The sequence below is a fragment of the Thunnus maccoyii genome, chromosome 13 (genome assembly GCF_910596095.1).
Source record: "Thunnus maccoyii chromosome 13, fThuMac1.1, whole genome shotgun sequence".
Taxonomy (NCBI): domain Eukaryota; kingdom Metazoa; phylum Chordata; class Actinopteri; order Scombriformes; family Scombridae; genus Thunnus; species Thunnus maccoyii.
The window spans coordinates 22,518,245-22,531,880 of NC_056545.1; the positions used below are offsets into that span (position 1 = coordinate 22,518,245).

The 13,636-nt window shown below is 39.2% G+C and overlaps 1 protein-coding gene across 5 annotated transcripts in view; it reads left to right on the top strand.

Moving 5' to 3' along the window:
* The window catches only part of npas2 (neuronal PAS domain protein 2), a 47,951-nt gene extending 34,937 nt beyond the window's left edge, over positions 1-13,014 (top strand). For 3 of the 5 annotated variants that reach the window (XM_042431517.1, XM_042431518.1, XM_042431522.1), the window contains 14 exons: positions 118-236; positions 2,239-2,321; positions 2,434-2,540; positions 2,777-2,924; positions 3,119-3,203; positions 3,311-3,437; positions 4,930-5,027; positions 5,128-5,214; positions 5,666-5,866; positions 6,342-6,548; positions 6,841-7,025; positions 7,490-7,582; positions 7,686-7,896; positions 8,630-13,014. In XM_042431517.1, the coding sequence (XP_042287451.1) occupies positions 118-236; positions 2,239-2,321; positions 2,434-2,540; positions 2,777-2,924; positions 3,119-3,203; positions 3,311-3,437; positions 4,930-5,027; positions 5,128-5,214; positions 5,666-5,866; positions 6,342-6,548; positions 6,841-7,025; positions 7,490-7,582; positions 7,686-7,896; positions 8,630-8,842 (1,964 nt within the window). In that variant the 3' untranslated portion in view covers positions 8,843-13,014. The remainder of the gene's footprint in view (positions 1-117; positions 237-2,238; positions 2,322-2,433; positions 2,541-2,776; positions 2,925-3,118; positions 3,204-3,310; positions 3,438-4,929; positions 5,028-5,127; positions 5,215-5,665; positions 5,867-6,341; positions 6,549-6,840; positions 7,026-7,489; positions 7,583-7,685; positions 7,897-8,629) is intronic. The other 2 variants (XM_042431519.1, XM_042431520.1) reach the window with 2 other exon arrangements.
* The last annotated feature ends 622 nt before the right edge of the window (positions 13,015-13,636 follow it).

Sequence of the window (13,636 nt, forward strand, 5' to 3'; positions counted from 1 at the left end):
CTATTGCTTAAAATAAACTACAAAAACACAACACACAGTAGGATAATATGGGATACACTTAAAATGGATGTCACAACCATCAGTAGCCACCACCGTATCTTGTTTCCTATCACACAGTGCCTACATCTTCTTGTAACGGGCTTGAGTTGACGTTACCAAGAAGCCTGCAGTCATCGCTGGAGGAGCAGGTCTGCCTCATAGCTACTGTACGATTAGTCACTCCACAGTTTCTAAAGGTAAGCTCAAGTTTGTTTTGGATTGCTTTTTAGGTCGTAAGCTTTTACTTTGTTGGATCTTAAAATGTGCTCTTTGTTTCTCAGTTTGTGTCATGCGTCTGGTGTCCTTACTCTCAAAGCTTTTGTCTGATTTTGTCTTGAGGGATCACAGCTTAAGATACACTTACAGTAGCTGCTTGACAGGACTTAATTTGGATGTCACACATTTCGGCGCTCCACAGTGTCAAGCACTCTCCGGAGATTTCTTGTGGCACACTGTGTACCGTCTAACAAATAACATCATTAAATTAAATCACATCCCAAAGGTCTTCTGAGTTGAAATCCGTGTGGTGACCTTCCTGAGATCTTGTGATGTTGTGATTAACTCCGAACACAATACCAGTTTTATGTTTGCCTCTACACTTTGCAGACAGAAAAGCAAAGTTTTCTTGGCTTGTTGGTTAACACAATAAAATGGTACACATCTCCTGTGATGACAAAAAAATGAAGGATTTTTTTTTTTTTCAGAGGCAACATGACAGGTCTTTTCATTTTTCTTTTCCTGTTTTAAAATGTGCTGGAGCTTAGAGAACAATGATGCCAGAATAACCAGATCTGTTGGAAAGGCTTCAACTCTCCTTCAATACCTATTCCAACATTTAAAATGCACTGATTACACAGATTTGCCAGATGGAATGACTATAACAATAACTTCTGGACCATTTGACATGGAATATTTTCCCCTCAGATTCTCAGACTCAAGACATATCCATTGCAAATACCACATAAAAAATAAAAAAAACTCAATACAAAACATATTTTTCACAGTTTCTTCCACAGACTAGTTTCAATTGTCATAAGCATAACGTACAGTACCAGTCAAAAGTTTGGACATACCTTCCCGAGAAAGTGTCCAAACTTTTGACCTGTACTGTACCTAAATGTTCAGCATTCATCACATGCAAACTGTTTGGCTGTGACACACACAAAACAATTATAAAGGCATGTTAACAAGGCACCACTGCCAAATCCTTGATGCTGGGGGCAGAGAAGCCTAAAGGAAACGACTGATGATATTCTATATTTTTATTTTTGTCAACAAATGACATGAAAAGACCAAAACCAAGAATTTGTTAGTCTGTCTCTCAATACTCTCTGGCTTCCCAACCGTTTCTCTCAGCCCCAAGCAGATTTTGTCCTACTGAAGAATTCAATCTTTAAAAAATGGGTCATGAATATTTCATTTCATTTTTTAAAAAGGCTCCCTAATTCATCCAAAATGTTGGGCACTGTAGTTTTTAGCAAATGTGACTCAGTAAAAAGTACATTTTAGGGGACTTTTCAGCTGCTAGCAAATATTTACTGCACCAGGAAGGTGTATGTGGGATTTACTTATAATATACTACAGTGTGCATGTTGATGGTGATGAAGGAACATATAGTCATTTTTTAAATAGTTTTTGGACAACAATGGAGCTCTATGGCACAGATGTATAAGCTACATCAGGCTTTGGCAACACAGACAATACTTGTTAGTAGGAAAAACAGACTACCGCTTTAACATACTGTTTTTGTGATATGTTCCATAGTACAAGCATTATGCCAACCTTGCAATAAGATTTTAATCTCTCTTACAAAAAATATTTAATCGCCACAAACTTTTGAACACAGCATATTTGAAGTACCCACACACATACTTGAAAACTACAATCTATGAAAATGATCAGTTTAGCTGTTCCATATTTAAAAAGTTGATTATTTGAAAACAAGAAGTGAGGCATCACTTCCAACAGCTTCACCTTAAAGTAATTTAATTTAGTGGCTAAGCTTCATATTTCCCAATTACGTAAACAAAAAGAAAATATAACATCAACAAGCAGCCTTTCATAATAGACCTTGATCAGCGCTCCATAATTCAATGCGAACATCTGTAGCATCTGTAAATGAGGCTTTTTTTAATTCCATTCTTTGCTGTGAAATCCCAATATTGACTTTCTCCATCTGTGACTTTTGGTTTTGTTTAGGATTTGTGTAACGTGGAAGATACCTGTGACGAATTCACATCCAGACACAGCCTTGAATGGAAGTTCCTGTTTTTAGATCACAGGTAAAAGAGATGTTCATGATTCCATCCCCCATTAATCAGCAATGTAGATTTTTTTTTTTGTTAGCAGTAATTGGTTTTCCGACATGCTTATCATCTTCTATTTTTGTTTCAGAGCTTCACCAATCATCGGCTATTTACCCTTTGAGGTTCTTGGAACTTCTGGCTATGATTACTATCATGTGGATGACCTGGAGCTTATCGCTCAGTGTCACAAGCAACGTGAGTAACTCTGTCTGTTGCTTCTGTCTTACCAACCTTCATCACCAGTAGATCCAGGAATCCATCTCTGAAAAATAGGTTATAGTTACATGCATTCTTCCACTGCACTAGTGCACAGAGAAAGCCTTGACCCCCTATTTGCTCTGGAGTTTGTCAGCCATGCTCCACTGTTGAATCTTACAACCTTATAAGCACCACTGATGCACTGTTGTGCTCTTTCTGTTTTCTCTCCTCAGTAATGCAGTTTGGAAAGGGTAAATCCTGCTACTATCGCTTTCTGACCAAAGGCCAGCAGTGGATCTGGTTGCGGACGCACTACTACATCACTTACCACCAGTGGAACTCCAAACCTGAGTTCATCGTCTGTACTCACACTGTCGTCAGGTGAGCCTTTTTTTTTTTTTTTATCCCTGCTTGTGTTACTCTAACGTCTGCCAAGGGAGGGACGTGTAAACTTGTTCAGCGTCCTGGGATTAGGGATGTGTATAAGGTGTGGGCTGTTTTGGCAAATATAACAATATCTTTAGATTAAGTTAGATATAAAGTAATGCATCCGCTTTCTATCTGTTGTTATTCAGTTATGCTGAAGTGCGAGCTGAAAGGAGGAGAGCGTTCGGCCTTGAGGAGTTGTCGCCACCTGAGATAGCTCCCTCCTCTGTGAAGGTAAGACTCAAGTGGACTCGAACATTCAGTATGTGACTTATAGAAGGTCAGTCTTCATGTCCGTTTCAGATCTGACCCTCTGTATTGTACATTACTCTGTGTTACAGGCTCAGGAGCTGTACTTGGACATCTGTTCCACACTAGACCCTCCACGGGACAGAAACAGCGGCGCACGTTCTGTATCCTCCCACAGCTCCCGGAAGTCCTCCCACACAGCGCTGTCAGACTCTGCATGTGAGTCATCCTCTTCTCCCTAAAGTGCTAACTCATTCTACAGCAGGTCAATATGTACAGAAATCCTTCTCCTGTGTGGCTGTAGGAGCCGTTGTGTTATTTGACTTGAGCAGAATAAATTGGATTTTCTCTGTTGTTGATAGATTAGGCAGCAGAAAATGTGACGCCTCTCCTCTCAGGTTTTCTGTAGGTTTAACGTGGGAATCCTCATCATAGTAATGGAGATGCTAGATCCTAAATTTAGAATAAAATATTTTGAGAAAATCCTATTATGTATCTTTTGTTTTATAATCTGAGAGGACTTTGTAATTAGGAGGTAAAATATCTGTTAGACCTGCATCTCACTGGTCCTCAGTCAATAAAACACCCACCTTAATATACAGTATGTGGGCGACAATGCATCTATGAGATGTTTCCAAAGCTTACTTTAGCTTGCCTTGTTTGTTTGAGCCTCCAGTCTCTCTGACTTGAGCCGTTCTTCCACCCACCGTCTAATGTACTAAACACCTCACTTCTATCTGCATATTTATGAAAAAAAAACACAGTTGCAGTGGAAGCTTTCTAGACTTATCAGTTTCTCTTCATAGAGACTAAACATTGTGCTGCAGTCTTCCCTTAACCCACACACACACAAACACCTTTCATTATTTTCAAAGACATATTCATAAAACTGCATCTGTCAGAAAACATTGTTAGTAGAATTTGTTTTTTCTTCTTTTGCGTTGGTGACGATGAAAAAAGATCCACAAGTCTGTGGGTTTCAGTCAGAGGCAGAATGAGGTGGCAATCAAGAGCCAGTGAATCATCAATATTGTTATAAAACCCGAAAATAAATGCATTTTGTAAATTGTTCTGCCTTTATTTCAGGAAGGTTAAAGTTACTCAGTTTAGGAGGAAACACAAGGAAGGCTGTCTTTTTGTAAAAATCAGGGAAATTTAAGCAATGTAGCACTATTCTGCTAAAATAAGATTTCTGATCTCTAAGATTTTTTTAAGATAACTTTTTTTTATAACATCTTAAAAGAACTGAGAACAGACAGGATGTAATCAATGTGAGAGGGATGCACAGTATAATGAGGTACAGTTTTAGACACATTTGCCCTTAAAAGTTGGGAATAAGAAAAATGGGATTATATGTTACACAGTACAGTGTTTGTTTCCTGAGAATTATAGATTATGCCATTGGATCCAGTTATATTTGTCACCTTTTTCTTTCTGCAGTGGAACAATTTTAAGTAAAATATCCATAAATACTTAACAGTGTATTTTTAAAAAATCTAAAATAGGAGGGTTTGAAGTTATTTTTTTTATTTGCTGCCAAAACAATCTTAAAAAGATAAATATCATTTTTACTCATAGAACTTGTTGTTGCACCAACCAGAAAATGAACCGTATCTCAAAGTAAAGTCGGACGAGGACCCATGCTTAGACAAAATGTCCATTTCTGTCGGGGGAAATGAATATTGATGATCAAAGTGTGTCTCTTCTGCAGCAGCTAACTCCTACACTGAGGCCTGCACACCATCATGGCAGTCTGCTTCCATCGGGACAGAGAAGACGGCTGCCAGACTCCAACCCAGCAGTTCCAAGGTCGGTTTATACAGCAGTTACGTGTGTCTCTCTGTCTTTTGACACAATATGGTGTTAATTGTAAAACTTTCATTTTATGTCATCTTATTTTACCCTGTAGAATTTGGCACAAAGACAAAATTCCTTTGACCTCGTTCCCCAACTGAGCCTCCCCCTTTCTCCTACCTGCAGCAAGCACTCCGCAATGGTTAGTGTCTAGACTTCCTTTCCTGCCCGTTGCCTTTCCCTCTTCTGTTTGTGTACAATATCTTATTGTTATGACTGTTGCTGCTGCTCTGGGTTTATTTCTGCTGTTATTTCTACACAGTGCCTCCAGACCCAGTTAAGATTGTGTTAAAAAAAGTAGCAAGATTACATCTGAAATAGAAACATATTGCTTGTATATTTCTCAAAGAAATCAGACATTCATATCACTTTTAGACTTGGAAAACCAATGTCATAGAAAAAAGATCTTGATGTGTTTTCACCCTCACAAGAATAAACCATTATATGACTCATGCTAACTGATTATCTCCACACATAGCGCATTTACAGTAACTTCTTCTAAAAAAAAGGCATAACTGAAGTGCTGAAGAATACTGCCAGGTTTTTCTCTTGTCTGTTTCCAACCACTTTTTTTTATAATCACTTGTTTTTAGCAACAACAACAACAGCAGCAGCAGCAGCAGCAGCAGCAGCAGCAGTCGTCTGTGTATCAGCTGCAGCAGCCCCAGCTCGGTGTAATGAACCAGCTGAAAGAGCAGCTGGAGGAGAGGACGCGCATTCTGCAAGCTGACATTAAGACGCAGCAGCAGGAGCTGCATGACATTAAGGAGAAGCTTCACCTTGCTAATCTCCAGGTAACACTCCCCACAAAATACCACTTGGATGTTTTCATTTGAAGACAAAAGACGACATGTAAGCACACATTCCCTAAACCTTCACAGTAATGGCAGAATGGCCCCACCAAGAGGCCAACAGTAACCAGTTAAGCCAACTAGTGCTCAAACCACTTCAGAGCATTCCTACATGACCCACATGAAATACCCAGTAGAGTCTGATAAAGATGGGTTGTCTCTTTCAAATCAAATCTCATGCTGCCTTCACACCAGGAGGCAATGACATTAAACACACACATTATTGTGCAACCGATTAACATTTAGCTCATCAGGAGTAAACACTATAGCAGAATAGCATTTGAGCCACATTTTTGCTCTTTTTAAATAGGAATTATCAAGAAGAATCACTGTGGAAGTAAACCGACTTTGTAAATTAAATACATTTTTAAGTAAATGAAGGATACATTTATATTTTCTGTTTATGTGTGTATGTTAGATGTTGTTACAGCAGCCTATCCACAATGACTTCGGTCAGGCGCAGCAGCCCCAGCAGCCCCAGCAGCAGGGTCCAGGCCGGCCGGCCCAGCAGAGCCAGTCAGGGGTCATCAGGCAGCTCTCGGGCCACCCTAAACCACCGTCCTGTGGGGCCCACAGTTCGTCTCCTCACTCACTCCTGAGAGAGAATAGCTCACCCTCAACGCAGGTACACAGCCTGGAAAATCCGTGACAAACTGTCAGAAAACTATATCTCTTTAAATTGTTAAGATGGTTGATGTTTCAGGTGATTGGATGAAGGTCAAAACCACCTTAGTTTACACAGAAAAACATCAAAAATACACTCTTTGCTTCTGCCTGTATATATAATAATATAATCTCATGTAGGAAGGAAGTATCAGCAAGTAAAGTGACAAATTGTTATGTTGTTCACTCTGTTTCAGACTGAAATTGCTCAGATTTTGAATTAGTTGGTGTGTATCTCCTGCGTGTCATCATAGGTCCAGCAGAGGATCGCACGGAGCGGGCAGGTGCAGTCAGTGAGTTTACCGGTGCAGACCAACACGAGTTTGACGATGCCCTTCTACAGCAACCCCATGATGTTCTCTCAGACCAACACGAGGCCTCTGCAGGATGCAAACCAAAGACACACGGACAGCGAGTTCAACCAAGATGGACAACTACGGTGAGAGACCCCAAAAAGACGCATTATGTTTCACACTATGACACTATGAAACTTAACAACAGCACTGGTTACATCACCGAAAACTGGTATGGTAAGTGGTTTTCTTTAGGAGTCATATTAGCAGGGAAAAACATATTCCTTCAAAACCTTTTAGGATCCTGGAATGACGCGACATACTTTAGTTCTGACCTCAGATGTGCTGAATCTTAAATTATACATGTTAACCACAAAATTTATTCATGAGTCTGGCGCTAAATAATTTCAGAAATAAAGATCCCCTGCTAAGATCAAAAATGCCCTTAAGCGCCTTTTTAGTTTTTATCTGATGTACCACCAGGATATTTTGTCAGAGTAGGTTAAAGTTAAAGGTTAAAGTGCCCACCTCATGCTTTTTGACAGCATGCCTTTTGTCACTGTACAGACTGAGTCCTGGTTCTGTCAGTAACAGATTTTATTTCCTGCAGCATGCTCCTCAACCAGCCAATGCAGACACTGGTTCCCCCTAGCAGTGTAACCTCACAACCGTCCCAGTGCAACATGGGCATTTCCCAAACCATGTGAGAACTGTTAAATTAGACCGCACACACTCAACACAAGAGTCTGTCCGTGTGGTGTTATCTCACGTCGTGTCTTACCTCCTCGTTGTTTCCCACCGTACAGATACACCTTGGATCAGCAGATCATCGCCCCGTCATTCTCCATGCAACAGGTCAACTGCAACGCCGTCCTCGTGCCCTCTCCGGTCTTCACGTCCCCCATCATGATCCCTCACAACAGTTTCATCACGCACCAGTCCCAGTCGGCCTACCACACTCAGCCTCAGGCCTCTCAGCACTCCCTGCAGCTACAGCAGCCCCAGCAGTTCTTTCAGGTACGACGCTCATCTGCTGTGTAGTGATGCTGTGTGTAAAATTTTTATTATTGACTTCAACTTCACTCATTAGTGATGGTGTTACATAATGCTGTTCAGTGTAATTATCCAAGGCTTTATGTTTACTGATTCATGATCACTTTACTCACAATGCTGCAGCTGAATCCCTGGTTACCACAGCAACGAGCTGCTGTTTAATTCCCACAGGCTGTTCACCAGGAGATCAGTGTTATTTTCAATCAATGTGCTTTAAATTCATTAGGTCTGAGTTGTTTGCTCTGGACTTGTTTATCATTTTTGTCCAGAAGTGTCAACGCAAGTCTCCAGCGGACAAAAAAAAAGTATCATAGATGAATAGTGTGAGTCTGGTGGAAAACAAAGTTCATAAGTATCTTACCTCAATCCTTCCATACAGAAACATCCAGAGAATATTGCATCAGTTTATTGAGTCACTTCATAGATCATAGACACTTTAGTCATAGAGACATGAGGGAAATACACTCTGATTGTGCCTATTATTGAACTGCAGATTTTTGCCATTTATCACCAGAAAGTAATAGCTGTATTTCTGTTTTGTATTAAAAATACAATTAAAAGCCAGAATGATGGCTTGCATGACATGCAGTCAACATCTCAACATTCACAGATAGCACTCATGTGTCAGGGATTAGATTGGCAATATCTCATATAAAACTTGGCCAGAGTGCATTCATATTCTCTTGTGTGTCCACAGATGACTCAAGGACTTGTGCACAGTGGACCTACTCCAGCATTCTTACACACCACTAATGTCCCACAGCAAAGCACTGTGGGATACATCCAGCAGCAGCCGCAAACACAGCAACTGCAGCAAGCGCCACAGCCACAACAGCAGCAAAGACAATACCAACATTCCCAAAACCAGACTGGCAGTGTGTCAGACTTCCGAAACATGCTGACTCGGTAGCGCTGCGGACTACGTCAGAGCGCTGAGATTTAACTCGGTGTTGCCGCCGCGCAGGTGGCAGCCCGCTGTGGCATTTGGAAGTCAAAACTTGACACCGAGCTGTGCGGCGGAAACGCTCGAAAGCAGGAAATTGCTACTAGTGACCTTACGTTTGATGTGAAGCCGCGTGTCCAGACGAAGCCGGTCTGTGCGTCACTGGAGTGAAACCCACAAGCAGAGGCTGCACTGACCCGATGTCACTGCCAGGATCTGAGGCGAGTCTGAAGTGCAGGGCCTTCATCGCCAGCCAGCTGCACACTCAGTCTTCAGTCAGTAAAACTGCTGGAACAAGTGGATTATCACAGCTCTCAAGAAGACATTGCTTTCATCTTACAGAGAGAGTTTATTTCTAAGTGTCTGTTTGCACTTTGTTATCACCCCCTACCCCAAAAGTAGAATATTTATTTTTGCTCATAAATTAATATTCTATTTTCCCCACTAATAACGGCTTATTAGTGAGATTCTTTTCAAATCTTTAGCTCAACACCCCTCCCCAGTGACATCACATCATCACCCCTGTCTGATTTTTAGCTCCACTGAAAATGATTCCTTACCAAAAAGGGATTTATGTGTGTGTGTGTGTGTGTGTTTCAGTTAGCAGACATCAGATGTTGCTCCAATTTTGTCCCGTAAACAACGATTAATTGCAGGTATGTTCATGTCAAGTCACCAGAGAGGGGCTGTAATGTGAACCATCACAACCACCATATCTAAAATCAGGTTTGGTAAGAATTTTGATGTAACACGCCACACTGGGAAGATGAGAGGGGGGAGGAATATTCTCCAGTTATTAAAAAAAACGTCCATCTAGATTTTTAAAGCCTCAATCTGGGACTGAAGAAGGGCTGCTACAACTATCCCACCACTTCTCACTGAGAGTGACGACAAAGCTCCAAAGTCACGACTGTAGGTGGCTCTGATGAGCTCTGCAGCACGAGTCCCTCAGTGGTAAACGAGTTACCAGAGGGGGGAAAAAATTGTGCCTTTAACCATGGTACAGTTGGTCCATGGTGCGGTTTGATGGTTGCGTCTGATTACGGCTTTAAAAATCCAGCTCAGGTCCATTTGGAATACAAAGTTATATTTTCATAGGTCATAAGTTATTTTCCGCATCAGATCTAGATTTGTATTGGATATATTACAAATATATATTGGATGCCTTTACATGTCCAACCAGTAAAGTCCAAACCCTTTTTGAACACTTTGTGTAATGATTTAGAGATATAAGATTCTTTTATCTATTTGCTGAAACCCTAATGAAATAATTTTCATGTTTATTTATTACATATATATTTTAAACAATATATGGGATTAAGAAAGTGGTTTTATACACAAAAGAAAAGAGTTTATGTGTTCATTTGGACATTGAAAGGTCAATACTGGTCTTGATGTCTCACCCCTCCTGGGTTCATGGTTTTAAAGGAAAATATTTTCACAAGAACAGTGCATGAACTCTTGGCCACCTCTGATCTGTGTGTGACTCATTGTTGTTTTTCACACCACAATACAGCAAACTACTGCAGTAGGGTGGGCGTGCTGGTTTGAATATCTCGGAAACAGCCAGAAATGATTTAAGAGATCTTGCCTGTGACACGGATATGGATGGATAAACAGTATTGCTCTGTTTATTCAAGTCCACTCATTCATTTTGTTTATTTGGCTCCAACCACTGACCAATTAATAATTGCCCTGAAATTACACAGTAGTGACATGCATTGTGTTGTGTTGAATAACAAACACTTAATTCTTCATACATCTGAAAGTAATTTGCAGAGTCAATCCTGTCCAACGTTAAAATCAGTCCTTTTTATACGTTGTGTATGACAATCTTTTGAGTCCATCATATTAATGAGAGATTGTTTTGTTTCTCTATCGAAGGACAACAACTGTTTCAGCTCTTGTAACAGCACTTCTTAATCAAACAGTCATTTCCTATTCAAATATAAAGCGGACTTTATACATTTGTTGTCTAAAGGTATAACAGGGAGGTTTGGAGTGTATTTCTGCAGCTGGATTAGCAGTTGAACACTATAAAGCAAGGACACACACTAGACAACATACAGTACATCTCTCTCTTTTGTTGATGACAATCAGACAGACATCTTGCAACAGTACGCACAAACTGTTCAGTAACTGCCTGCGCCACAGTCACAGATTGTATGAATTTATCATTTAAAATCTTTAACCTTTACCTTTTGTCTCCTGGGTTACGTAGTTGTACCGAGGTAGCTTGTGACTCAAGAATTTCCTGAAATTCTCATGGTGGAACTTGTGCTACACTTTTTTTTTTTTTTAAAAAAAGGAGCCCTTCATGCTCGATGTGACAGCTTGGTCTTAAAGTCTCAGCCACCTCAGTTGGACACGTTCACCTTAGAGGCGTCACAGTCCCTTTTAAGACGGGCGCCGTTCATACTGGACGACGAGACTCAACTGTCTGAACACTCTCAGCATGTACGTTCAGTGCCGTTCTACACTTTACTATGTGCAATGTCGATTTGAGAAGAAGAATGTTAATTTATACAGTTTTAAATGTTTCAGAACAGATGTATACGATGTATATAGAGGTGTATAATAAGCCATTGTACCATGTAAATTATATATGGAATATGGAAGTATTTTTTTAATGAAAATGTCCTAACATTCCTTCAGCCGTTGATATCAGCAGTATCTTTTCTAAAGATACACGATGTGTCCACTGAAGACTATATGATTACAATGACTACAGCTTGTACACAGGACTTTGTCTGCATGGGAATGTGGTGTAGAGTTGTTTTTTTCCCCCAAATATGAGACAAAACCACTGACAACAAAATACATAAACTCTGGACTAAAGAGGTCGTATGTTCACCATGATCATGAAAAAAGAAATGAAATGAGGAATCTTAATTGTTATGTTTGTGTCCAGACACTGTGTGGTCACTGCTAGTGATAATAACATCTTTAAATGGTAATTCAGCCAAAATTGACTGCAAAAAGGTCATTTCAGTTTAATGGGTTTCAGTTTTGTAGCTTTTATGAAAAAGTGCAATTGTACATCATCAAAATGATTTTTTTTTTCCGATGGCTGAAGTTTCAGCTTCAGTCCTTTTATCCCTTTTTATTTGGTAAAGAAATATTAAAGTGACTGCCCATAAAAGTTCAGTCCAGGCAGCAACTCAGAGGTGCCATAGATGACTATGTTTTTATTTTCCTTCATTGCTACTCATTACTCAATATTATAAATCACACTTTTGTAGAATATCAATCTTTCAGCCAGTGGCAGTGAAATTCCCCATAAAGGTTGTTTTCCATCTAAACACATCATTCAGAGAAGATTTCAGTCCACGTCTGTATACAAAATAACTGTTATCATTTTGTTATTTGCCTTGCAAAGGTGGTTGAGGGAAATTCTGCTAAATTATTTTGCTCTGGAAAAAAAAAATCACCCATTTTCCACCAGATGAGATGATTTTTAGAGCTTTTAAGGTGTGTTTTGCAGTTATTGTAAATAATCCGCCTGCTCAACGGTACTGTTTTTCTTTGTAGTCGAGTTAAAACTCTCCATCCTCCATCAATAGTTGTCGCACCTTTTTTTTTCTCAACTTTCAGTTTTCTTTTTCATGGGGTTTTTCTTTGAGTGTCAATGTTTCTGAAGGTATGTGATCTTCATCACATTTAACTTTTCTGATTTGTAAAATAATGACTGACGAGTATGAGAGGGCAGTCACATCAATACTTTCTGTGTAAGATACACCAGGACATGAACAAAAGAAACCTGGTACACAGCCATTTCTGCAGTTTCAGTGCAGAAACAAACATTGAATATATTGTATAATAGAATGTAAAAAAAAAAAGTTTAGCCTATATAGTTGTTTATTTTATATGTCTAATAGATTACATATGTATGTTACATGATTTTAAAATTAAAGTAATTTTGTAACAGATAATGAAGTGTCTTATTAGAGGAGGTGAGGCTTTTTTTGCGTTCAAGTTGGTGTTGCACAGTCACTTGTATGGCTTGTTTTTTCTGTATTTACCATCAAAATAAGCTTTAAAAAATATTGTTAATATTGTTTTAAAAGAAATTAACAAATTAAGTTTACATTCTAAAATATCTTGATATTAATTATGTTATATTGAATTATTTATAAAAAATCAACATGGATATTGTGAAATATTTGAAAATAAATATTTTTAAACATATGTATTGTTATTCTGAGCAAACTGTTTACTTAGAAAATGATTTATGTACAAGAATGTTTCTCAACTTTGTAAATTTGGTCTGACGATTAATGCAGAGTCGTGTTTTCACACCAGAGAGTCAGGCTGGTATCAATCTATGAAAAAGACTCAGCAGGAAGAAAAAGGTTGTCATCAGCACTAAAATAAAATCCAACACATATTCTACCAATATACTGTATATTGTGTCATTAGAGAATTAAAAAATTATCTTTTTAATTAGAAAATTATCTGATGCAAAACAGCTGATATTTGTTTTTTTAAATGGGATAATGATCCAATTTCGGATGTGACATCACTGTGTTAACGAGGACACAGCAGAGGGAGTCCGTATGACCCAGTCACACCTTTTTGATTTGATTTTCACAGTGATTCATTTGATGGTAACGATCCAAACACCATCTGTTTCTCAAAAGTCTCACAAGTCTGCAGTTAAGATTTCCTGTTTGAAGGAGTTCAAATGTGCGGTGTGCAGTAAACTGACACATTATTTGTAGCCTACTGTACGCCACGTCTGCCAGTCACAGCAAATAGTTT